This window comes from Eumetopias jubatus, unplaced genomic scaffold (genome assembly GCF_037043125.1).
Source record: "Eumetopias jubatus isolate StellerSeaLion01/CBP00866 unplaced genomic scaffold, mEumJub1_p1.0 scaffold_9, whole genome shotgun sequence".
Taxonomy (NCBI): domain Eukaryota; kingdom Metazoa; phylum Chordata; class Mammalia; order Carnivora; family Otariidae; genus Eumetopias; species Eumetopias jubatus.
The window spans coordinates 1,343,050-1,368,635 of record NW_028274815.1 but is presented as its reverse complement, the minus strand read 5'-3'; the positions used below and the strand labels follow the sequence as shown (position 1 = coordinate 1,368,635).

General features: G+C 52.6%; 1 protein-coding gene across 6 annotated transcripts in view; it reads left to right on the top strand.

Annotated features, from left to right (window-relative positions):
* Positions 1–25,586, top strand: part of MYT1L (myelin transcription factor 1 like) — a 136,824-nt gene that overhangs the window by 72,312 nt on the left and 38,926 nt on the right. For 4 of the 6 annotated variants that reach the window (XM_028099522.2, XM_028099521.1, XM_028099520.1 and 1 more), the window contains exons 12-13: positions 227–348; positions 1,221–1,289. In XM_028099522.2, coding sequence (XP_027955323.1) covers positions 227–348; positions 1,221–1,289 — 191 coding nt within the window. Of the gene's footprint in view, positions 1–226; positions 349–710; positions 774–1,220; positions 1,290–25,586 lie in introns of all 6 variants that reach the window. The other 2 variants (XM_088026154.1, XM_088026155.1) reach the window with 1 other exon arrangement.

The window sequence follows — 25,586 nt, the reverse complement described above, 5'->3', positions numbered from 1 at the left end:
TGATGAGAAACTAAGGTCTGCTCTGAAAAAGATGCTCTTTGAACAGCGTCCAGCCTTGCACTTTCTGGAGGGGCTTCACAGGGACAAAAATGGGCAATGATTTTAAAGGCACAGTGTTTTGGAAAAGGAGGGAAGTGCAGAGGCGGCCAGCCCACTGGGGGCCGCGTCTGTGGTCTGTGTGGGGCTCTGTCCCCTGTGCGGCCCTGAAGCTGTGTTTTGCCTGCAGCCAGAAGACTTGGACCCATTCCAGGAGGCTCTGGAGGAGAGAAGGTACCCGGGAGAGGTGACCATCCCCAGCCCCAAGCCCAAGTACCCCCAGTGCAAGGAGAGCAAGAAGGACTTAATAACGTAAGCATACCTCGAGGTGAAACAGCTGCTCTTCCTAACCGTCCCTTCCTTTGGCTTATTTTTAAAAACCGATCTGTACATGCCTTGCCGTTTGAGCATGCAACGTCCGCAGCACATAACTGTCTCGAGCTGCCGATTCCGTGGAGCGGGGGCCCGCGTGGCTCGCTTGCTCCCAGGACGCTCTGTGTGATGGAGGCGCGTCTGCCGTATGTGGTCGTGCGTTTTGCAGCTTCCCCTCAGGGCACCTAAATCCCCCTTGCAGACATTGCAGCTAAACTGGAAACAATGAAACTTTCTTGAAGTTTTTTTTTTTTTTAAACATACTTACTATTTTGGCTGTTTTTGTTTTTGTTTGGTGGCAGATGTCCAACACCAAGGTGTGATGGAAGTGGTCATGTGACTGGTAATTACGCCTCACATAGAAGGTGTGACTTCATTTTTCTCATGGTGGATTCTGTCTTTTCAATTTATTGTTTTCAGCTTACCTCAACAATGCTGTCAAAGTACAAACGTCGAATTACGTGTCAACCCTTTCAGTGCTCTATGTTGACCTATAAAAGCATGCTGATGTACGTGTTGTATAGTGTCTTTTATATGCAAGGAAACTACCACGATTCGGAAAATTCCTCACCAACATTGAAACCAAAGAGTGCAAATATTTTTATACTATTTTTCAAAAATTGTTTATTAACAGACACATCTTCTTCAAAGAAGAGAGTTTATTACACCAAAAAAAAAAAAAAATTCAATATACAGCACTTTCCCCATCACTTTCTGCATTAAACTTTTTAGTTTCAGTTGTATGTTGTGTTTGTCCGGGAGCGTAAGCCGGTGGGGGCGGCACTCACATGACTCTCTGGCCTGTCTTACAGTCTGTCGGGCTGCCCCCTCGCCGACAGAAGCATTCGGAGCATGCTGGCCACCAGCTCGCAAGAACTCAAGTAAGATTTCATGACAGTCATTCTTCTAAAGATCTGTTCGCCTAGTAGTAACAAAATGGAGGTGTCATGTGTAAACACAAGTGTCTTTAAACAAACCCGCTGTGCACGCAGTACCTCAGCAGCCCACACACCCGGGTCCTCGGGACGTCAGTCACCCTTCCGGACAGTCTCTCTGCCTCTTCCCTCTCCTTTGTCTCTAGCGCTTTCATGCCATAGCCTTTCGATCCTGAATATTCGAAAGCATGAGTAGTTTCTGTCCTCATACACATGCACACGGAAGGGAAGCCAGACAGAGGTACTCAAACTTTCAGGAAGTGACTGCAGCCTAAAAAGTAAAAGAAAACGTATTTTTTTAGAAGTCAGTAGTTCATATGATTATTTAAAATATGGGCATTTAAAAGGCACTCATGACAAAAGCTCACCACGATGACAGCTAATTCCCTAAGCATGTTGCGGTCATAGTTGCGAATCCTCTAGGAGAGCATCATGTCCCATTCACTGGCTCACTGCTGGGTACAGTCAGGCACCCAGCAGCACTCAGACACTCTTCCCTCCAGCCGTTGGCTCTCCTGCTCCCCTGTGCCTGTAACGTTTTCTATATTTTAGGCATAAATCTGATCACTTACATTTTTATCACCAGACTAAGGTTTTTCTTCTTTGTATATATAGAACCACACCCAGTTCCTACACGGGTTTGGGAAGGAGTCAGTACAAGTCCTAGAAAGCGCATGAAAGCCTTTGGTGCTCTAGTCTGAGGAGATATAGGGTGTGTGTCAGGGAAGAAGGGTGAGGCCTGAAAGTAGTTTCACAACAGAATGAGAACCAAGAGCCCCAAAGAATTATTTTCTAATTACCCGACATGTTATAAATATCATCACGTCCAACTGCTTGGCTTCCATTTTCTTTGGAAACTGCTTTGTTTCCAATGTAGAAAAAACGCTCCCTGGAGACCCTATTTGATTCCTTTCCCAAGGATTCTACCCTACATCCCACCCCCTGCGATAGACCAGGGCTGTCTCAGAGTATAGGGCTCTGTTTCACATCATGTCATTTTTTACAGGATCCCTGTCCAAGGCCTTAGTGCCATAGATCACCTGCTCATGTTCAGTGGCCTCCTGAACTAGCCCTTCCATCACAAGACTCTTGGCGCTTTCTTCATGGCGTGACTTAACGGTTTTAAAGTCTATAGTGTCATCCACGCAGTGCCTAATGGACAAATAGCATTTAGGACCTCAAAACGGACACTTAGCAAGAACAACTCAACCCACTTTGTTAAGACATCTTTTTTCATGGCTTAAAACCATACTTCCCTCATGATCAAAACGTGATTAACTGCACTTGGAACTTGGCCAACACATCAGACCGTGGCAACTTTCCTTTGAATTTCTTGATGAGGAGTACTTTGCAAAAGTTTGGCACATATCCAGTTCCAGCAGGCCAGCTGTAAACAAGAAATAGCCTTTGCCCAACTGGTATCTAGGACGGCTTCTCCCTGGTTAGCATCTCAACGCCCCCAGAGACCAACGTAGTTCTCTGAGGGCTCTCGTTGTTGCTGGTTTTCATCCCTTGACTCTGGGCTTAGAGGGTTATGTTGACCCGAAGTTCTGAGCAGAGCTGCCACTTCTCCGGTTCTGGCACTCTCTCCTTGTCTCCTTTCATCTTGGAAGAGGTGTGATGGTCCTCACCATCTGCAACTTCAGAGGGAGGTGGTTGGCCTTCACATCCTCCAGGGCAGTGCTGGGGAGGGGTCCATTCTCTGCATCCTGCCTCTTCCGGGGTGGGAGACCTTACCTTCAGAGAGGGATGGCCTTTTCCTAATTGGGGTTGAATGAAAAGCCATGCTCATTTGTCAGCTTGTCTTTGCAAACAAGTAAATCCCACTTTGATTGATCCTTTCTGAGAAATCTAAACTTGACCAATTTTCTGAAATGGTCCATTTTTACTGGCAAGGCTTTGAAACTACGGGTTCCAATTAAATGTTTGCTATAAAAAGTCTAGTATTTAAATGACTGATTTTTACTTGCTAAGTCTTTCTAAACAGAGGAAACCCTAGATTACAATATTTGTTTTCCTTTAACCTCTTAATTGATGAGACTCCTCTATTCAGTACCTTTAACCTGAGTCATGGAGGCCTTGTAAGTGGCTTTTCCTGCATAGGAGCCTAGGTTGAGCCCATGAAGCTGATGTACAGCTGCTTTCTCTAGAGTAATCCCACACGTGCCCTTCTCAGTAGCGTGTTCTCAAAGTTTGGTCAATCCCTGCTACAGCAGCCGCTTAGGTGACAGACAGAGTGAAATCACACTATTCATTGTAGATGAACAATTTCTACTTCTTCATAAAGACGCACTAGACAGAGGGCCCAATAAGGTCCAAAAACAATCCTCTATTATGGAATTTTCTGGAAACATTCCTCTTGTCACATTTGACACTGAATTTCGATAGTTGGCCATTAACAGGACATTCTTGATCATGGAAAGATGAGTTGTGCCAGATAAACTCTTGGTCTCAGATCCTCAGACCTCTTAAACTTCCTGAGATAACACTTTGCTCCAATCTTATCCAGGTCAGCACATTTGGGATATTCATAAAAAGAAGTGGGTAATTTTATGTCTAATTATGTACAATATGTAAACTGAAAATGTATTAAAATTTAATGTGTATATGCATGCCACTCAAACTCTGGAGCTACTGCCTTCCCTGGCCCCTGGCCCATCTGGTGTAGACAACACGGTTCAGCAGCTCGTCCCACGAAGTGGGAGGCAGTGCAAGAAAGCCCGTGCAGTGTGCAGACCCTTTCGGGCTGATGTGCCCTGTGTCACATACATGTCCCTTGAATCTACCTCCCACGCGCTGAGGGTTCCCAGCCGTGACATTCACTGAGACCCCAGGTCAAGAAGCTGGCGGGGGTGGGGGGGGAGGGGGTGGTAGATAGAATTGTTCAAATTAAAATGATTTTGTAGTAAGGACTCTGCCTAACAAGGGCTCTGACTCTGAAGGGAAGTTTCTTCTCTAAAAATGTCGTGTGCTAAGATTACCTGAAAGGAGCATCGGGAAGGACTTTGCCAGTCACCGCACATCGTTGTCACCCTCTTTTTTGAGAAACTGCGTCCTCCCGCCAGGAGCTCTCCTGCTTCCAGATGTGCCATCACTGTAGATCTGGGCATGATGTAGGTGCTTTAGCCATCTGAGGCTCCAATTTAAGCCAAATCAAAGCCGATTTCAATCAGAGGCAATTAGCTCTAAAAACGGGCCCCCAAATTGGCTTCCATTTATACTTTGGTTGGCCAAATTTAGATACCTCTTTATTATTCGGCTCTTTAACTTACCCAGCCGCGGTTCCTGCCGCTAGTGAGCTCTGTGTGGAGAAGGAGTTGCGGAGGACTCCTCCACCTTTACTTCTTGACGTTTGAACTTGGGTGTCATCACCGCGGCGGTGGTGGGGGCCCTACGTTTTGGCTCTCTGCCCTTTAGAGAGTGTTCCTGTGGATTCTGTAGCCTCCAGGCTTCTGTCCTAGGCATTTTCACCTGAGACTTAGAGGGGTGTTAAGCTACAGATACCACAAAACTTTTTTTTTTCAGCTTGGCTACATTTATTTAATCAAAGAATTAAAATTTTGACCTTGGGCCCCGCTATTACTTTGCTCTAAGAGCTACTTGTTTCTAGAATTGGCTAGGGCTTAGTTTGCTAGGCAGCAGGAGGATTATTGACCAGGGTCTCCTGGAGCCAGCTCACCCTGCCGCCTCTATTGTTCTCCGGGAAGGAAGTTCACCCACTTCTACCGCGCACCAGTTCTTACCCGTAAGCCTCATTTCTATAATCTCTCGCCTTCATGGTTTACAATAGTAAATCCACAGGCCTTGCTGAATGACAGCCGCCCTCGACTTGGGCCTGGCTCCTTTAGCGGAGGGCACACTTCCTTATCTGGGAGAGCAGCAACCGCCGTGGGAGTCCAGCTTCTTGGGGCGGGAGGGTGGCGGAGCTGTGGCCTCCACGCCGGGAAGAGGCAGGTCAGACACCATCTTCCCCCTCAGACAATGCTCCCGGGACCCCTCATTTCGGTTCCCAAGCTCATTTTGTTCTATGGCAGTCCCAGCTGCTGAGAACTCGGTGTGTGAGCTGGAACGCATGGGGCTGGGAAGCAAGTGCAGGAGTCACTCCGGGGGGGCGGCGGAGGCGGGCAGTTTACAAGGGGCTCCACACACACTGTCTCCTCAGAGAGAAGCACGGGAAGGGTTAGGCCCGTTTTCCGGGTGTGGACACTGAGGGATGGGTGATTGGGCGGCTCAGTGTAGACCCACGGGCCATCAGGGGCCGGGGACCTTCTCCACACACCACAGTACCTCTGCAGATCAGTAGCGCCGTGGGCGATCCTGGTGCTGGAGATTGGAAGGCGCGATGTTGCCGGCAGCCAGACACACAGCAGCTCTCCCATTCTCCCAGGATGCAGTGTTTGCTCACAGCCCACCCGTGCCTGTGCTGGCAACCAGCCGGGGACTGCTTAGCCCACGTCCCACAACCCCCCCCAGAGAACCTACCTTAGCACTTAGGGTGCAACAACCATAGAAGGATTATGAGGTCTGTGCCACAGCATGTTTTTAAAATACCCTAAGAAATATAGTTTGTTGCACATAGATTTTTTATTTTATCACAATAAGTAGGACTGATTTAAAACAAGTTAAATATAAGAAATACAGGTAAGCAGAGTAAAGCTAAACTTCTAAAATGAGAATGTTTGAGGATGACTCCAGTCAACATACAAGCACACAACACACATGGATGAACATACACACAGATGAACACAGAGACAGATGAACATACACACACAGGGATGAACACACACTGATGTACATACACACATGGATGAACATGCACACTGATGAGCATGCACATGGATGAAAACACATGGACACAGGGATGAGCATGCATGAACATACACATGGATGGGCATACATGAGGATGAACATACACATGGGTGAACACACATGGATAACACACGTGCATAAACACTGATGAACATACACTACATGGATGAACTACACACAGGTGAACACACGGATGAACATAAACCAATGAACACATAGCGATGAACATACATGGATGGACACATATGTGAATGAACACAGTGATGAGCATGCACCGCATGGATGAACATACACACGGATGAACACATGGGTGAACATACATGGATGAACACACACGAATTGCAGGCAAAGGAAGGTTCCAGCTCACGGAGACTCTCATGTACAGGGAAGGGTAACCAGAAAAGCCTTTGCTTCCCTCTGTCTCTGGAGCCCTGAGGCCACCACAGTGAGCATTGTGGGGTGAGCCGCCCTAACCCACGTCCTCGGCTGGCAGTGGCACTAGCTCAGTCCTTGCGATGAGCCCCCTCCTCCTGGTGGTCAGCATTACATCCACATTATTAAGCGGGAATCCCAGGTGTTCGGATTTGGGGCTACATTTTAGCAACTTCACCTCAGTATATCCACACACAAGCTGACCAAAAACAAAACCAAAAGCAAACTTCAACGTCTACTTCACTTTATAAAGTGATCTGTGCTTTCCAGAAGCACACGTGGGGTCCCCCGGCGGTGTGTGACCTGCGGTCTGTGTGAGGTGATGTGTGACCCGCGGTTTGGGTGGAGCGGCGTGTGACCCGCGGTCTGTGTGTGACCCATGGTCTGGGTGCAGTGGTGTGTGACCCGCGGTTTGGGTGTTCTGTTCTTCGTCCGTTTGTGCCTCCATGTGTTTCAAGTTATGGTGCAGATTACAGAAAAATCAGAGTCAAAAATCACGCTTAGGTCATCAAAAGAAGGCAGCAGGTACAGATTTAAGTTTAATAATCTAAACCCTCTGTTTTTCATGAGTAAGTTCTCTGTGCAAAATACAATAAAGAGCAGAGTCCAGTCAGAGGGACCACCGTTAAACCCCCTGGGCCTCAGGGTCCTCACCCGTGAGATGGGACATCCCGGGAGCAGGTACAGTAGACATTCAGTAAATGTTGTTATTAACTAGACCAACACACACAAATCCCGCAGCTCTCTTTAAAATCTTGGATTTTGTGAAAAGATTAACCAGAATTCAGAGGAGAATGTACAAGTTAATTGAACATTTTCTGAATGACTTTGTATCTGTTTCTTTTTATGATGTCCTGGAAATAAGAACTTTAATTCACTCCCGTGTCAGCAAGCCTCTAGCTTAGGAGGATTTCATGCGTCCTTGAATCCAAAGGTCGAACCGGTGAGGGGGTTTGGGAGCCCGGTCCCGCCGGTCGTGCCGGTGAGGGGGTCTGGGGGGCTGGTCTGCAGCCTATAGAACTTGTGTGCTCCTTTCTTGCTGGCTGTCCTTACAGGGTGTGTGTGTGTGTGTGTGTGTGTTGCATTCAGTTGTCACACTTGGGTGTTTAATGCACACACCTCTGTGCCCATGTCGCGTGGCCCTTCGGAGGGGGGCAGTCTGGACACTCCCTAAGCTCCCAGGTGGACACACAAACTGTGACATTTTCAGGGAAACCATGAGCCGGGCTCTTTCATTCAGTCATATATTTATTGAAAAACCTGTAATCAGTGTCTGCCCTCAAGGAACTCACAGTCAGTCTTTTAAGACAGACCAAAAAGAGAAAAAAATGTTCCATCCAGAGCATCCGGGTGGGAGGGAAGCAAAGAGCCGACACAGGTGGTGGGGGTGGAGCAGCCTGGCAGGGGACCATCAGAGAGGGTCCCGTGGCCTCGGACGTGAGACAGAGCAAGCGTGGGGCAGGGAGCCAGCTCGGACAACAGGACTAAGTGCGGCAGCAAACCCCACTCCGGGAGAGACAGCACCCTTCTCAGTAACGAGAGGGTGGAGTCCTGGTGTGCGTTGGCACGCAAGTTTCGTTTTGCCTTCGACCTGCCTGGTCTGCCGTCCTCCTGGCTACAAGGAGTTGGTGATGGGTGTGGTGTGTTTGACCAGAGTCGGGACCCCTGCATCCTTCCTCGAGTGTGGACCGTAATGTGTGAGGTAATCAGAGCTGGCTATGGGGTTTTTATGTGTTTCACTGTGACAAGCCTGGGGAGTATTTTACATCCAAAATAAGGCCATGAGGAAGATATTTTCCTATGAAATTTTTCTTAGCATTCCGTTCTCCCAGTCTTGAAATGATGAAACATTTCATCAGGCATCAGGAAGCACTGAATGATACCGCCTATTTCTGAACAAAGAGTATTTTGTCATCTAATCAAAGATAAAATACAAACCATTCAAAAACTACTCTTTGAACAAATGTGTGTTTTTACCTCTGGATTAGTTGCTTCTCTTTACAAAATACACAGCATATTTGGCGCATATGAACAAAGGAAAAATTATTTTCCTTACTATTTTTAATATTGCAGTTTTAAAGGTATTTTAAGTATGTATGTATAATATGTTATTAATGTATTCATACACATACATGGCAAATACATATATTTTGTTGTTGTCTGTGTTGTGAGGCCAGGGGTCAAATCTAGACATGTTTCCTTCTGAAGCACATCAAATTATCTGAGTCTTCTTCATGTGTTATAGCTAGTTAAATTTGACCTCTCATCATTATTGGGAATTTGGTCTCATTTTCATCTCCTCCCTGGCTCCCTTGGGGTGATTCTGAGTGAGGACCCCCCCTTCAACCTCATGGGAGCCCCACATTAGTGCCAGAACCCCAAACCCTGAGCTGGATGAGAAGCCAGCTTCTTTGGGGAAAACCTCTGGCTGAGAAAGACTAGGTTATGTTGGCCTTTAATTGTAAATTTGAGGTTTTATTTCAGTAAACACTTCACTAATTTATAGTTCCCTGGAGCAAAATGAACAAAATTGGAAATAAAGTAGATGTTCCCTTTGGGAAATTATTGACAAGGATTTTGGAGGACATTTTTTTTCCTGGCAATTTCAGGAGAGAGAACCACTGTCTTCGGTTTCTGGCTTGCTTGGAAAGACAGGCTTTGAAGGGCTGACGGGGCAGTGAGGCGGGACCAGGGAGCCGAACAGCCACAGCCACAGCCTCACCAGTCCAAGGGGAATCACGTCTCGGCTCTTGTATTCTTCAGTTGTGGTTTTATACAAAGAGCCAGTCCTTGGCACTAGGGAATTCCATTTTGTCATCTCTATGTTGGAAGTCTCCAGATCCTACCGGGGCTTAATAGTTTTCTCTACAGGCGGTTAAGAAACAGAGCTATGCCGTCTGTATTCAAAGAGAGTCCACAAACACTGGAACAGTGTCAAGACCTGAGAGATCTCAGTCTTACCTGGATTTTGTTTGTTTGTTTGTTTGTTTTAAGAAAACATTCAGTGTAAATAGTTTCTAAAAATTTGGCGTCATGGAAGAGTATGCCAGAGCTGTCCGGCAGAACTCTTCGGGGTGATGGAAATGTTCTAGACCCGCACTGTCCGCTGTCCAGCCATAGCCACACGAGCCTCCCGGGCTCTGGCACCTCCTCTGTGGCTGGGAAATGGACTTTTGGTGGTGTTCTGCTTGTTTACCCTAATGTAGTCACAGGTACCAAGTGGATGTCCATTATTTGACTGCCACATAGCACCCCAGGCTCCATTTATATTGTTCTTTACATATATTTTCATCACATTCTAATAAACACTCTGGAATATTTTATTCCTACCCACTGAAAAGCCTATGATTTTTTTAACATCTGGTTAGTCAACATTTTTGTTCTATTATTAAGCCATAGACAAGTGGGGTGATCTTTTTATATTAAATGCTGACCTCTTTTTTAAATCTAATGCCAAATCGGTGTAGACCAATGAAAATTAAATATGATATAAATTTCACAAGGTAGCTGTTTTCAGAATAGAGTTCCGGCATCCTGCATGGACCTCACTGTTTGGGACCGTTCATTATAAGTTAGTAGAAAGTCTGTTATGTTATTTTAAAAATATATTCAACTTTATTACTTTCAAACTTGTACAGAAATTCAAATTTGATTAAGCAGGTGTTATCAAAGAGAGATCCTTAGGCCACCTTCTTTAGTGACTAAATAAACTTGGCTCATAATTAGCATATGCATTATTAATACTTGGAGCTTTAAAGTTGTTAGAAGCCTGTTTGCCATTGGTATCTTAAATATTTCTCTTTCAAGCTTGCTTATGCCATTAATTAGCCTGCCTACAGAGAAGAGCTTGCTACGCAGAGGTGAGCTCCAGCCCTTCCCTGGTTCCAATTATCGTTAACATCTGCTTTCTGAAGATGTCATTATCATGCACCTGCCACAATTTAGGAGTCGGGTAGGTGACTTGTTCTAGCGAATCTTCATTCTCTGGGCTGACAGAGAGCCCTCCAGCTCTGCTTTCACGCTCAGGGCATGGGGCCATGTGCCCTGGACATATGCCCTTCCTGCTCAGCGTCCCCATGTGGGTGTGGTAATGACTATTTCTCACCCCCTCCCTGGCGTGTTCTTCATCTTCTCTTTCTGCGCTCACATACTGGTGATATTTATGACTTACTTTCATTCTCTTAAGATAAAAATGTACATGATGTATGAAATCACTCTCTATTGGAGCACGTGTGCCCTCTTATCTAGGAGGGAACAAATGTGCTCTTAACAAGACAAGGAACTTTTAAATACAAGCCCCCCAAAACTGAAAAAGCAGGGAAAAGAATTAGTACTTGTCCTTCATCTCTCTGCTGCTTTTGTCAATCATGATCTACCTGTGATCTTGAAGCCTGATGTTTTGCTTAACATGCTGGTTGGGTACTCTTGCTTTGATAGCTGCAAAGCGCTTCCGGGGTGGGGAGGTGTTTCTGCAGCTTCCGTTCAACAAACAAAGCAACAACAAAGCCCCGGTCCCGGGAACCCAGGGGACGGATGCAGCACCACCCACCAGGGTGCTCTCCCCTGTGAACTGCGACAAGGGCAGACCCCTCACGGAGTCAAGATCATCGGACGTGGGTGGAAGATGTGAAGGTGCTTTGTAAAGTGGGCTGGTGTTGTCCACGTGTGTGCAGTTTATTTTATAGAAATAATGCGAGGATTCTAATCTAAGCTTTAAAAAATGACAACAGGCATAGGTCTGGTGGTGTTCGCGGTGATCTGCGTGTGAACCCCTGCGGCGTGGGACCACGACTCTAGTGTCCAGCATGTAACCAACAAACCAAGTCCCTGTGCCTCTCTGGTGCCGATACCTGGGGAAAGCGGGAGCACAGTCCCTACACATTTAGAAGGACACCAGGGAGGTCAGTGGAGGAAAGTTCTGGAGTGTGAAGCAGAGCTGCAGGGGGCAGATCCCACAAGGGCTCAGAGGACCTGGCAGGACTCTGCATTCTATTCTGAGTAGGAGGGGTTCCAGCACAATGGTGACAGCACCGGACATGTGCTTACAGTCCCTCCAGTTCCCGTGTAGAGGACGCTTGCCGCGAGGCAGAAGGGCGGGGAGGGCGGTCGGGAGGTCTCGATGGCGGGCTGGGTTGGAGGTAACACAGCAGTCCCCATCATGAGCAGAGAGGGGGATGAGAAGTAGCCAGATTCTGCATGTTTTGTCAGCAGAACAGCAGGGTTTACAGGAGGGATAGGACATGGGCTGAGGGCATGAGCACGGGCGTGAGACCCGTCGAAGTGCCCAGTGGCTGCCCTCTCCTAAAACGGGCAGCTGCAGGAGGGGCGATTCTCAGGGAACCCTGGGGCGTGCCGCGTGGGAGCTGTGTCTGAGGGGCCGACGGGGCGCTCATGCAGGGTGTGGAGAGTTGCATGTCCCTGGGGCCCTGGGGAGGTGGGGCCAGAGGTCTTCCACGGAGGAATGGCATTAAAACCCCTAGGCGAGCTCAGTCTCCAGGAGTGAGTGCAGACAAAGAAAATAGCTCGGCCCTTCCCACCCCACCTGAAACGGGGCCACAGCTCAGCTTCTGGGTCTCGGCAAGGGGGGTCGCGGAGAACCTGATCACTCCCTGCAAATGAACATGGTTTACAAGATGGGGAATCCCTGTCACAAATACGTCCCCTCCAAATGTGCCCCGACCCCAGAGTCGAGGATCCCTCCTTCTCGCCGTCATCGAATGCCCCCGACGATGGGGTGTAGTGTAAGAGACTGTCAGGTTATCGACAGTGTCAGCCCACCGCAAACCTCACCAAGATGGTGCATTTGCACTGAATAATATTGCAAAAATCACAGTTGTACCCCTAACTTGTTCCTGGGGATCGAGGCAGAATTCCAGAGATGTGTTTTCTGTACAACGTCACCGAAGAGGCGGGACACAGAGGTAAGGGTCAGCATCCTCCTTCGGGAGGGAATCCTTGGACCCATCAGGCTGAGGCTCAGGGGATGCATTGGTAGGAGGTCAAGAAAGAGTGAAAATGAACGTCATCCGTGAAGAGTGTTTGGCTTCCGGACAGGGTGCTTCCCCTGACTGCTGCAAGGAGGTGTGCCCAGGCTGCAGCCAACGCTGCTGAACACACAGGGAGGCTGGGGCACTTCGGGGAGCTGTGCCTTTCCTGGGAGAAGTGCCTTGGTCTTACCTTTAGTAGGAAGGAGAGGGCACAGTCATAGACATGCAGACTGTTGCACCCTGGGGCTTCAGAGATCTTAACTGCAGATCTCTCAATTCCTAAAATAACCATTTTAAAATATATGCACAGTTCATGGTACAAAAATTACATGACCCTTGTGGGCACAGGCGCATTCCCTTGGGATGACCTTCCTTGACCTTCTGCCCACTGAAGCCCACCCACAGAATGAGGCCATCCCAGAGCTTCCGGACCCCCAACTGATCATAGCACTTCAGCCCCACGATCCCGGGATGCACTGGCTTCTTCCTACAGCGACTGCACCCTATCACACTGGATATTTGGTCTCCTCTGCCATGCCTGAGAAGGAGGCTCCATGAGAGTGTGACCCAGGTCACAGAATCCACTGAATCCATTTGCACGTCACTGGGGAGACAAGCCATCGAGTAAAGGATTTAATGAATGAGTCCGAATCATTCGCTTGTACAGCACAACCATGAAAGGAGCCCCTGAATCTGAAGGGAGGCTGCGGAGTAGGGTCAGCATTGATCAGCAGGGGCAGCGGGTGGCCTTCTCTGACCTCCAGTTCCCCCCTTGTGAAGGGACGGGATTGGGCGAGCTCACCGGGAATGAGTGAGTTTGGAAACTCTACTGCCCTGGGTGGAAAGGAGATGATGATGGGCATGGGCTTTAGGACGTCCCCTTGAGCAGGGCAGAGCGGCGGACGGCCACCACCTCAGTGAGTGGCATCGGCTCTCCGCTGCTCCAGGCACGTGAAGTCGATCCCCCCACGCCACACAGAGGTGCAAACATGGCGGCATGTGCAGAATGACCCGGCTCCAGCCTTGTTCCGCTGCCCAACACAGGCCCTGTCACCCGAACCAGGACCGTCTGATGACTGAGCAAATACCAGAGGGAACAACACACCTCCTTGGCCCCACGTTACAGCCGAGGATCCCAGAGCTGACTGGGAGCATCACCTCCCATCTTCGCATTTATATCCACTTCAGGCACTGGAGCACACTTAAAACTCTTCTTAGAACAAAAACTGAATTTTACGTGTTTTCAAGACCTGGGCTGTTTGTGGAAGGGAATGCGGTGCATGTTGGTTATTTGGGGGATGGCATCTCTCTCTCGGGACTCTAGGGGTGCATCTGTGGTTCCTGAGTGGCGGGCCCACCCTCCCCTCTCCGCTTGGCTGCCTGTCACCTCTCCTTTCCCGAGAGCACATCTAGTGACCCCAGGACCCGCCCCCATCATGGGCCATCCCACTCCCATGCCTGGCACCTGAGACAGACAGACTGAAGAGGGTAGGCAGCTTCACGCTTTTCAGTTAGGACGTTTTGGGGCCAAATAGCTTCTAGTGTACACTCCTCTCCAAAATGTCTTAACGCCCAAGGAAGTATATATTCCTATTTGTTGGATTTTCTGTGTTTAAAATTCAATGTGTGATATCTTCAGCTTAGTTTTCCTGACTTAGCAAGGCCCTCGTGTGTCCATCCGAAACCCGCGAAACCTGCTGGGCGGTGGGCTGGGTGACCTGGGACGGGGGCAGGACTGTCCCTGCCCCACACCCAGCACCTGCCAGGCACTCCACACTGAGCACATCCTGAGCGCTCTTCACTGAACGTTTCAAGTCACTGTGATTCGTTCTGGCTTTTCAGAAAGAGACCGATTTTTCTCCATCACACCTTCCTTCCTGTCAGAATAATCCCGCAGTGACACAAAGCTTTGGCTTCTCCCTGAGCTATTTCTGCTTTTTCCCCCCTTTCATGTCATGACAACAATTTCTGCCATTGAAAATGCCCATCTCTGACTTTTAATTCCCCAGGGACCTTAAAGGCTGTGAGTTTTTAGGCTAAATAGAAATAATTTAAATTTGTTTCATTGCAAGTATTTGGGATCTATTTGTTTTCTTTAGAAAAGTATTTTTTAAATCTAGTCGGGATGTTTCAGTTGCATTAACAGAGACTCCTCAAAGACCTGGAGGTGGTTAAATATCTTGAGGTTTTTGGAAAAAACAGGCCGCAGGTGACAGTAAGCCTCACGACCTGCATCTCCTCTGACGTCTCGAGGGTGGGGAGGTTTCCATCGCTCACTCTTGCCGACTCAGGAGCAGAGAGCAGGCATAGCAGCGTGGACCTCCAGGCCTCCTGGCTTGGGACCTGGCTGGGCGGCCCACCGCCGGGCGACCTTCCCAGGGACTCACCTCTCTGATTCCATCTACAAAGTGGGGTGACGTTAGCACCCACCTGGAAGTTCATTACAAGGATTAATGAGTTTGTGTTTGCAGAGTGCTCAGGATAGCAGTTGGTGCCCAGAAAAATCGATATAAACATTTGTTAATGAAAGAACAAGGTCTGAGGCAAGACGGTGGCAGGAAGCAGTCCGTGGAGGCCTGGCGGGTCGGCCCAGGGACCCCGGAAGGAATGAGGCTGACTGAACGGGGGGAGGGAGGCCTGGAGCAGAAAGACACAGACAATCAACACCTAAAGTTTGACCCAGTTCCAGCAATGAGTGAAGGAAAACTTCTCATACTGGAAACTCCAACAACCAAGATCAAAATATTTCAAAGATAAAAGGATTCTATCTTCCTAATGTGTCTTTTTCTCTCTCTTGTCTAATAGGGTACAATTTTAAAATACTTATATCAGACTTGCAAATCAGGCTTACACTCACCCACTGAAAGTGTCCATCAGCCCTGCAGACTCCCAGCGGCGCGATCCCCCCCACGACTCGTGCCCGCGCCTCCCCACCTTCCGTCGACTCGTACCCGCGCCTCCCCACCTTCCGTCGACTCCTACCCGCGCCTCCCCACCTTCCGTCGACTCCTACCCGCGCCTCCCCACCTTCCGTCGACTCCTACCCTCGCCTCCCCACCTTCCGTCGACTCCTACCCGCGCCTCCCCACCTTCCGTCGACTCCTACCCGCGCCTCCCCACCTTCCGTCGACTCCTACCCGCGCCTCCCCACCTTCCGTCGACTCCTACCCTCGCCTCCCCACCTTCCGTCGACTCCTACCCGCGCCTCCCCACCTTCCGTCGACTCCTACCCTCGCCTCCCCACCTTCCGTCGACTCCTACCCGCGCCTCCCCACCTTCCGTCGACTCCTACCCGCGCCTCCCCACCTTCCGTCGACTCCTACCCTCGCCTCCCCACCTTCCGTCGACTCCTACCCGCGCCTCCCCACCTTCCGTCGACTCCTACCCGCGCCTCCCCACCTTCCGTCGACTCCTACCCGCGCCTCCCCACCTTCCGTCGACTCCTACCCGCGCCTCCCCACCTTCCGTCGACTCCTACCCGCGCCTCCCCACCTTCCGTCGACTCCTACCCGCGCCTCCCCACCTTCCGTCGACTCCTACCCGCGCCTCCCCACCTTCCGTCGACTCCTACCCTCGCCTCCCCACCTTCCGTCGACTCCTACCCGCGCCTCCCCACCTTCCGTCGACTCCTACCCGCGCCTCCCCACCTTCCGTCGACTCCTACCCGCGCCTCCCCACCTTCCGTCGACTCCTACCCGCGCCTCCCCACCTTCCGTCGACTCCTACCCGCGCCTCCCCACCTTCCGTTTTCCCAACTGGCATATTTTGATCGTCCTAGTCTCTGTCGTTTCTTTACTTTTCAAACTATCTTGAATTCCTGCTTCAGTTCTCTTGCCTTTTTTGGATGATATGTGTTTTAAGATGAGAACATCATAGAAATAGCCATTTTTTTTATTCAGCGGGCACCGTTGTGGGTCAGAGCCGTGCAGCCCAGGCCACATTGCGAAACTCTGCATTCCTAGATCCAGGCCAGACCAGACCCCGACTTCTCGGGCGCCTAGGACCCCAGATTGGATTTCAATTTTCCTGGCCACCCTCGAGTTAGTGGCAGGAGGCTGTGCCCACGTCACCCTGGCTGGTCATAGTCACACTGTACCACGTGCTGTGCTGTTCTTTCTACAAATACCACATCTCTCACAAAAGCTGTGTTGATTCTTCCCAATTTTGGTGTGTCGTCCATGACCTCCACGTCAGCTTCCGGGAGGCCGCGATGTTAGCTTCCAGCTCGCAGGAATGACGGTCTCTGTGTGAAGCTAAAGCCTCCGGATGCAGAAGATGAGCATCCTGTGCCGGCCCTTCATTCACACCCAGTTCTCGGGACACAAAGCCCGCATTCCAGCAGATGTTTCCCAGTCCAGATGCCAGGTGATGGAGACAGGTGCACCCTAGGGCTGGGCGGTGGTGTGGCCGAGCACCAGCAAGGCAGGAAAAGGGATGCGGGATTTGCGTCAGGGGGTATCGTTTCAGACTCTTTCCCTTTCCTCACTGCGTGGCTTCTGGCAAGTCATCCAAGCTTGTGAACTTCAGCTTTCTTCTTTGGAAAAAGCAGCCCTAGGATGTGGGCCTCCCAGGACTTTGGGCGTGGAGGCGGTGGGGGCGGGGCAGAGCTGGGCGCTCAAGACCCTCTTTCCGCAGGCCAGGCCGCGGGGGTCAGATGCTGAGCGACTTTCCAGAGCCCACAGAGCGACTTCACTGTAGGCTTGGCTAGAAGCCGGTCCGCCCGGGCCTGGCCTCGGCCCCTCCAGTCGCTCTCTCCCATGCACACACACCCGGATTTCCAGATCGCTGCCCAGGGGCAGCCTTTGGCTTGGAGGGCAAGCACAGAGGAGGACTCAGTCTAGACACCAAAATCATCTGATTCTCAGTTCATCGAAATTATGGCTTTCTCGTGAGGCTTAGTTACTCTCCTGGGGAATAATGACTGCCTCCGGGAGCTGGGCCAGCTGCTGGTAGAGACTGTGCTGTCTGCTGTGGCCCCCACCCTGTTGGCTTCCTCTGGTACCCACGTCCCGCCATCCCGCCCCTGCTTTGTCCTTCTGAGGAGACTGGGATGCCTTCAGAATGCGCAGAGTGCCCCTTCAGCAGCAAACGGTGGAAGCAGGGGCAGGGCGGCTGGTGCCGTGAGGCCGGCAGAGAGGCACGACCGTCTGAAACCTGGGCCCAAGGAGGGAATTGGTCTCCCTGCGCTGGAAGCCGTTCCCGCGTGCGAGCCTGGAGGAGGGTCTGTGACTTCCATCGTGAGGACTGGGCTTTGGTTTCAGCCTCCGAGCTGCTGTGTTTGCAGGCAAGACTCCAGCCCTGTCTTCTAACTGGTGGAGAAACAGTCCCCATCGGCGTTGATGGGGTGCAGAGGCTCACTCGACTTCCACCCAGAACAGGAGGACCTGGAGCTCACGGTGGACAGGACCCGTGGCCTTGGCTGGCATTGGAGGTTTCTGCTGATGCCCTGGTCCAGGAGAAAAGAACATGCTTTCAATTTCTTCCAACACTGTGCTTCGGTCCAAAGACAGCTGAAGCGAGGCGAGGTTTGGGGCTATCCCACAAGTTCCCGCACAGAGCACCCCCAACCCCCCCAGCACAGCCGTGGCTCTGGGAGTCCCGGGAGGTCAACAGACCCCATGGGCCATGTCTCTCTGGGGACCTTCGGGGTAGCCAGGCTGTTATGACCCACAGAGAGCAGGGACGAGCGACCAGACCCCACGGGCCAGCACGAGGGGCCTGAGGTGTCCCCGGCTACTGGCGGGAAGGGACAAAGAGCTGATGATCCCTGGGATTCTTCCTGGGAAAGTAGCTGGTCTGCTGTGGACTGGAAACAAGTTCAGTGAATGACCTCGGTGAATACATTCTCGTGAGCCCGGCAAGGATTGGCATCCCACTCGTGGAGAATAAGGGCCCTCCGTGTCCAACTCCTCGGCCCGAGAAACTGACACGAAGGTTCATCGGTCCTTCCAGCAGCCAATCTTACAACCAAAGGATGAAGTTTATTTATTTTTAACATTCTTTAAATTTAAAGAGTTTATTGGGTCAATGGTGCTTTTCCTGATAAAATAAATGCAAATCTTTGTTTTGGGATGAGGCGAACACAGTCTCCACATTCATACAGATTGATCCGTATCCTGCTTTGGCCACTTACAAACTGGGCAGCCTGGACTAGTCAGCCGGAACTAGTTAGCCTGGACTAGGTAGCCTGGGCTAGTTAGCCCGAACCTAGTTAGATTAAACTAGTTAGCCTGGACTACTTAGCCTGGACTAGGCAACCTGGACTAGTTACTTGGCTTTTTATGACACCTGGTCTTTTTATCTCTACAACTGGGAAAATAATATCCATCTTCTCCATCTTAGGGGAGGATGACATTAGAGGAGTTAAGTGTGTGAGAACCTGACGCTGTGCCCAGTGAGTCGCACGGACTGATGAGATCAGACCAGAGAGAGAGATGGGACAGCGCCAAGTACTGGCGGCCACTCACTGCCCCTTGCTTGTGGGAGCTGAATGCGTTCCCCTCGTGCCTGAGAGTTGGGCTCCTCTTGGAGCCTGTGGGTGCCAGGCGCGTAGTCCTGTCCATCACACACACCCACGCGTGCACACACGTACGCACACACACAGCCCCGCATGGAGGATGTGCTAAAGCAACACCGTTCGTTGGCTAGGGAGAGGGCTGGACGCAGGTGCCAGTGCTCGTGACGCCCAGCATGCTGCCTTTGCCAACAGGCTGCGCCATCTTCCCTGGACCCTGTCTTTAGGATGACGTGGGCGGGGCAGTCCCACGTGGCCCCACGCCTGAGGGTTCACACACACTACCAGGGTCCATGCTTTGTCTTCAGTAGCACGTACCAAAGGGACGCTGGCAGCACATGATTCTGATCTACGTGTTAGGACACTGAAGTGCCAACTGAGCTTTGCATGGGTGGGACTCAGACTCTCCCGGGTGGACCCAGGGGGCATCATGGCTGCAGGGTGGCCTCTCGAGGCCTCAGGAGCCGTGGTTCATAAAGCTCTGAGGCTGGTGCGCGTATCCGGACAGCTTCCGGCCCTGATTGTGCACTGTCGTCCCTGGGGGGAGACCATTCACAGGGCCTCCCCTGCTGGAAGGCCAGGCCTGCCCTGCCCTCCTCCACCCTCCGCGCCCTGCTGCTCGGAATTTTCCTGCACATTATGGAACCTGCAGCATCAGGGGGATGATGGTTGCCATGGTAACTCACTCCTTATCATGAGCCCCTCCCGGAGTCAGGGCTGCGTGCTGCGGGCGGGGGGGGGGGGGGGGGGTGCCGCCGGGGGTGAGGAACGTCCTCCCTGCCCTGCGGGAGCCTCCAAAGACCCCCCCACCCCGGGCAGTGACACTTGTCCTGTGTTTCGGGCCCAAGGATGGGCCCCCAGAGACCTTCCCACACAACAGCTAATGAGACAGGAAGATTGAAATGACTGCCGCCCCTTGACGCCTCAGAGATTTCCCAATTATAAAAGTTTTCCTCTTTTATTTCTTCCTCTTTTCCCTTCCTTCCTTTCCGGGAAAATCTTTCCTATTCCTCTTTATAGCTTAAATAATAAAAATCATCTTCAAAAGTGATTCCTAAGAAATGCTTTTTCTGTGTAGGCTAATGAAGTTTCCATGAAAATTCACTCTGGAACAACCATATTTTAAAACGATTTTCTTAGAACTCAGATCCGAAATTGCTTTCCGAAACACAGGTAGATACTGTACCCGCAGACCTGCAGCGTGATTTGCCAGAAGCCCTTTGCGCAGGCGCATCTGTTCGCCGTAGAGCTTACGTAGGCGGGGAGCTGCGTGGACAGTGAGCTGAATGTGTGTGCGCGGCCCGTGAGGGCACCTGCACGGATCTCCAACCGTGTGCGCCCGCAGACTCCGCAGGGTCAGGGAGGGCCACGCGCAGCCTGAGGCCCGTCCTCCACGACAGCAGTGACGCCGCCAGGACGGCAGCTGTCACCTGTCATTACCTGACTTCCCTCCCGTTCTTCCTTTGACCCTCCGGCTTCCTCTCCGCGGGCCGATGGCGATACACTTGAGGACAGGACGCTTGTCCCGACGTGGTGGCCAGGAGTTGGCAGGGCCTGACTCGCTCGAGCAACCTCCAGTGACGGAGGAAACCACGCGCGTCCATTTGGGGGCCCAGATCACTGTGCGCCAAGACAGCGCGCGCCCACACGCGGGGGGCTTGTGTGTATGGCCGACCAAGGTCAGTGCAGGGCGTGCCTTCCTACCAGAGCCTGCGGTCAGCTCAAGAGCCCCCTCCCCGTCCAGCGACTGCGCCTGGGTGGGCTGAGGACGCTCCTTCGCCTGCTCTCGACGGGGGCCTGCTCTGAACAGTCCCGCCTCACCCGCGCCTTCGGACCCGCCGCCACCTTCTGTCGATTGCCTGGGTACTGCCCTCTCACCCTGGCTTTTCCCTTTCTCTCCTCCCCATTTGAAGGGACCTTCTTCTTGAGAAGATCCTCCCCACCGGCCCCCCACGGGGACCCCAGGATGCTCCTCCCACAAGCACTGCCTTCCCCTCTGCACCTGCTACCTCTTCCCTCGGGTCACATAGCAGGCCGCAGTTCCGCCCTGGGCTCCAGCTGATGGCCGCGATCGAGCCCCTTTGCCACTTCCTGCCCTGGGCACCAGACAAGTGTCGCCGAGCCTGTTTGGTCTGTGACTCGGGGCTGATGTGGCAGAAGCCACACAGGATGCTTGTGAAGATTACGTGTGTCAGTGGTGACCTTAGGGGCCCCCGGCAATTATTGGCTTTTACTGAGTGATTGCTGAGGGCCCGGGCTTCGGGGAGGGGCTGTCCTCAGCCACCCTCCCTGTGGAGCCCCAGGACATGCACTCTGCCCTCTGGGATTTAAATGGGTGCAGGGCGGTCACCCATTCCTCCACGAGAAGGGGACAGGTCAGCGGTCAGATCTCTGTGACCTAGCCCATCTTAAAGCTCAAACTGCATGGCTTTAGCTCTTACTCCTGCTGGGGAGCTGAGTGCCGGCGGGCAAGGCTGTCTGATACTGTGGGTTTCGAGGCTGGGGTAGGCGAGGCTTGTGCCCCGGGCAAGCGCAGGCCAGCTCACAGGCCCTGAGCCTCTCACCGCTGTCCCGGTCCGTCTGCCTCCACGTCAGACTTCCTGCAAGGGTGGGGCTGTGCACACCTCCCCCTCCGGGCAGAGGCCCCTCCGCACCCAGCCTGCGCCCTACACCCAGACACACAGCAGTCCGGCGGCTCAGCCCCCTGACACCCCTTCAGGGTCCTCAGTCCGGCCTCCCCCGAGAGCTGCTGGGCGGCAGCACCCTGCGGCCAGCAGAGCCCCCGCTACCTGGGACAGGGCTCCTGTGTTCCCCTAGCTGCAGACGTCCTGCTGAGCATGAGAAGGACATTGAGGACAGGCCGCATTCGGTGCCACACGCCTGAGCTGTAAGGCATCCACCCCCGCTCCGTGGACCTCGGGGCCTTGTCTGCTAACCAGAAGACCAAACAGCACAAGCACCGCTCCAGGCAGAAAGGACGAAACCATACACCTGCGCATCCTTCTGTGGTGCCGGACACTGAGCCCGGCAAGGGAGCAACCCAGGGCCGGCTGTGTCACCGCTTGGGCCCCGCCCGCCCTCCCAGAGCCCGCGTTCAGATGAGTGAGTGACACATAACCCGGGAAGGCACCCGGGGCTCTCGGCACTGAGCTAGAGGTCAGGCTGGGGCACAGCAGGCCTGAGAGGAAGGTTCCAGGAGGAGGTCAGAGGGATGGCACTCGGCCAGGCGTGGTGCTCAGCTCAAGTGCGGTTCGGGAAGGCTGGCCATGCCTGCTTAGAGAGGAGACCCCTCGTGGGGGTGGAAGGCTGGTGTGAGAACGTGGGGACCTGAGGCAGGGCTTTCCAGGCGGCCCCAGGGCCTGTCTGTCCCGCCGGGAGCGTGTCCGCTCACCTGCGGAGACATGGGCGCCGCAGAGAGGAAGAGATGGCCGGTCTCCCCAAGGGAGGGACCCCGGCTGCCCGCTCGGGCTGCCTCAGGCTGTGGCACAGCCCTGGCCCCCAGTCCTGGCAGCCCTTTGGGGTGGTTCCTCGTTGGTGCCAGCCCAAACTGTCCTGGGCACCCCCATGCTCCCAGTGGTCTCCCGCCTTGTTCTTGAGCACAGGTGTCGGGCCAGGACCCTCCAGGAATGGGGCACGCTGAGAAAGCCCTTCCCGAAAGTGGTCCCGGGCCCTTAGGGACGTTTGGGGCAAGTGCCCCTCCTCCTTTCCCATCGTGAGGGCGGCAACTCTGGCTCCTGCCGTCTTCTCTTTTCCAAACTAAAATCTCCAAATGCTTTGTTAACTTTTTACTCAAGTGATATGGTTCAGGTCCTCTTGCCCTGGGCCGCTGCGGAACGTACCGGAGATTCACGGCTTCTGTCCCGGCAGGAGTCAGGGCACAGGACCAGCTCGCGGCGGGCAGCGTTTTGCTGCAGCCCACGTCCCATCGTGGGAGGAGGTCTGCCCCACGAGGGCCAGCGTCTCGGGGCAGCCACGTGTCCCTCCCGTCTTCCGCGTCCATGTGGCTTACCACAGTTGGCTTCTCACCTTGTTTCTGCAGCACATCTTTCTCTCTTCGTTCCGTCTCTTAACTTTCTCTTTCAACAAAGCACGATGGGAGACGCCCCAAACTTCAGGGCGGGGGCCAGGTGTGGGCAGCATCCTTTGCTCACAGCCTCCAAGGTGCCCGCTGCACAGACCCACCCTCCCTTCTCCCAGGTCCCTGATCTTCAGTTAAGCCTTCCAGTAAGGAGTGGGAGTCTCTGGAGGAAACGGTCTCTGGTTTTCCCTCTAAGAGGTCGAGGGGTTGGGCCAAGGGCAGGCTCCATCATTGTGGGGTCTCCGCCACAGGACACGTGTGGCCGGGCTGCTGGCTCTCAGCCCCAACTCCGGGCCCCCGGCACCCCCAGAGCTGCAGGGTCTTCTGTGGATGCCCGCGCGGGTCCTCGGTCCCTCACTGCTGTCCTCGGCTCCCACCTGCCTTGCTCTCTCCTTCTGGACTTGGCGTCCCCGTCTTGAGCACTTGCTGGTTCTCATCTTGTCCTCAGTGGACCGTATGTGCCCTTCAGATTCTGGAACCAGCACCCGGGATCAACTCTTACAGCTGCAGGGTGTGGGCCCTGAGCCCCTCGGCTCTCTGGTCGGCCCCTCGTGATCGGAGGGAAACCACACGGTCAGTGGACAGCATGACTCTTAGAAACTGCTCTGGCTGCGTCCTTGGTATGGAAATCTAGAGAAATTTCATTGCCCTTTCCTGTTCTCCCCTTCACTCTGCCATTTTTATGAGACACAAGGGGTCCTTGCAGATCAATCACTAAAGATCTCGAGCAGATGAACAAGTGAGCTCTGTCTTCAAGCACAGAGGAGCCCGGCGTGAGGAGCACGCCCCACAGCAGCTTCGTAGGGCAGGAGCTACTGATAACGGGGGACATTACAATGAGTCTAGCTGAGTGCGGCAGCACCGGGACACAAGACAGGGCTGTGCTCATCTGGGCTTGGCAGCTCTTTGTACAAATTTAAACAATAGACTCCACCTGTTTGGATCTGTCTCTTTGCCTGTTTAAAAAGAAAAAGATATTTGATCAATCTATTTCTAAAAATTTTTGCTAAACTAAGAGTCTCTGAAATCACTTCTATATGTGACCAAAAAAAAAAAAAAAAAAAAAACAAGGAGAAAGGCAGAGCCCACAGGAAGAAGGCTAGAATGCCGTTCTTTTAAGAGAGATGACAGAGCAGAAAATAAACTAAAACATAGCTTACAACCAGGCAGTTACAAATGAGAGGTTGGGGCAGGAGACAGGGTTTGGGGGACTGGAAGGGAGGGACACAGAGCCCCAAATGTGAGAGATGACAGAGAACCCCGGGATCACACAGGACATGACGGAGTGAACGATTGTTTCGTCTTTTCTGATTAGAACAGAAAATGTTTTCTCTGAGACAAAAGAGAAAGTCAAAAAATAAAAAGACCCACAAACATGACAAACCGAGGAGAAACAGGTTGAACAGAAATAGGAAGAACCTTAGCAGTAGGAACAAGGGTCTCTGCTGAAAGGGAAACTGGGTGGCCCCAGAGCCGCTCCCTCCCTCTGTCGCCAGGACCTGCCTCTCCTAATGCTCACTCACGTCTATGAGCCCTAGGAAACTCAGCTGCTTGAAAATCAGGTAAACCTCCTTCATTTAACTTCAAAGCAGTTTCAAACTGTCTGTGAGCAGAGAAGTGCCCCTGATGTCCCCCAATCACTGTGGCTTTTACAGCCCGAGCCACCAGCCACATGGACACCACGGCACACTCCCACCCAACTCCATGTCTGGCCCAGCAGGCCACTCTGGGCCTCGGTGTCCTCAGATGGGAAGGAGCCATGTCCTTGCTGGCCCGTGTGCCCTTCGGAGCGAGGTGTGGGCTGGGACATGCACCTGCAGGTAGCCGTAGCTTAGCCGAGGGAGGGTCCTCGTGGTCACGCTAGGTCATCCGTCTGTCGCAAGTGCAGTCCACCTGGCTCATGATGCTGAGGAAATTGGCATGGCCGAGCCGGCAGCCTCCGCAGGGCACCCCCTCCCCAACCCCGTGCCACCCCGATCAGGGACCCTCAGCAGTGGGCACGACCAGTGGGATACGGTCTCCCGGGCCCTCCCGTCCTTAGAGGAAGCATCACGAGCAGTCGGGGTGCCCGTTCTTGCACACCTCACTCCCCTGCCCGTGGCCAGAAAGCATCCCCTGCCACAGCACGCACACAGGCATGCCCTTACAGACCCGCTCTCCCTACACACCCATGACTCTGGCTGCCGGGGGGCTCAGTGCGACCGGCAAAGGTGAGTGCCTCCTCGTGGGCCCCGCTCGAGGTCTCTGCATGCCCCGGGGTGACGCCCGCCTCCCCAGGGCGCGGTGCGCGCGGACGCCACGCAGGAGAGGACGTTAGAATGCTGGTTTCTGTTGCCTTCGCTCAGCCACACCAGTCACCTTCTGTGTGTTTTTTTTTGCATGGGTCCTCCGAGTCCAATTCCAATTCTGACTCCGGCCGCCCC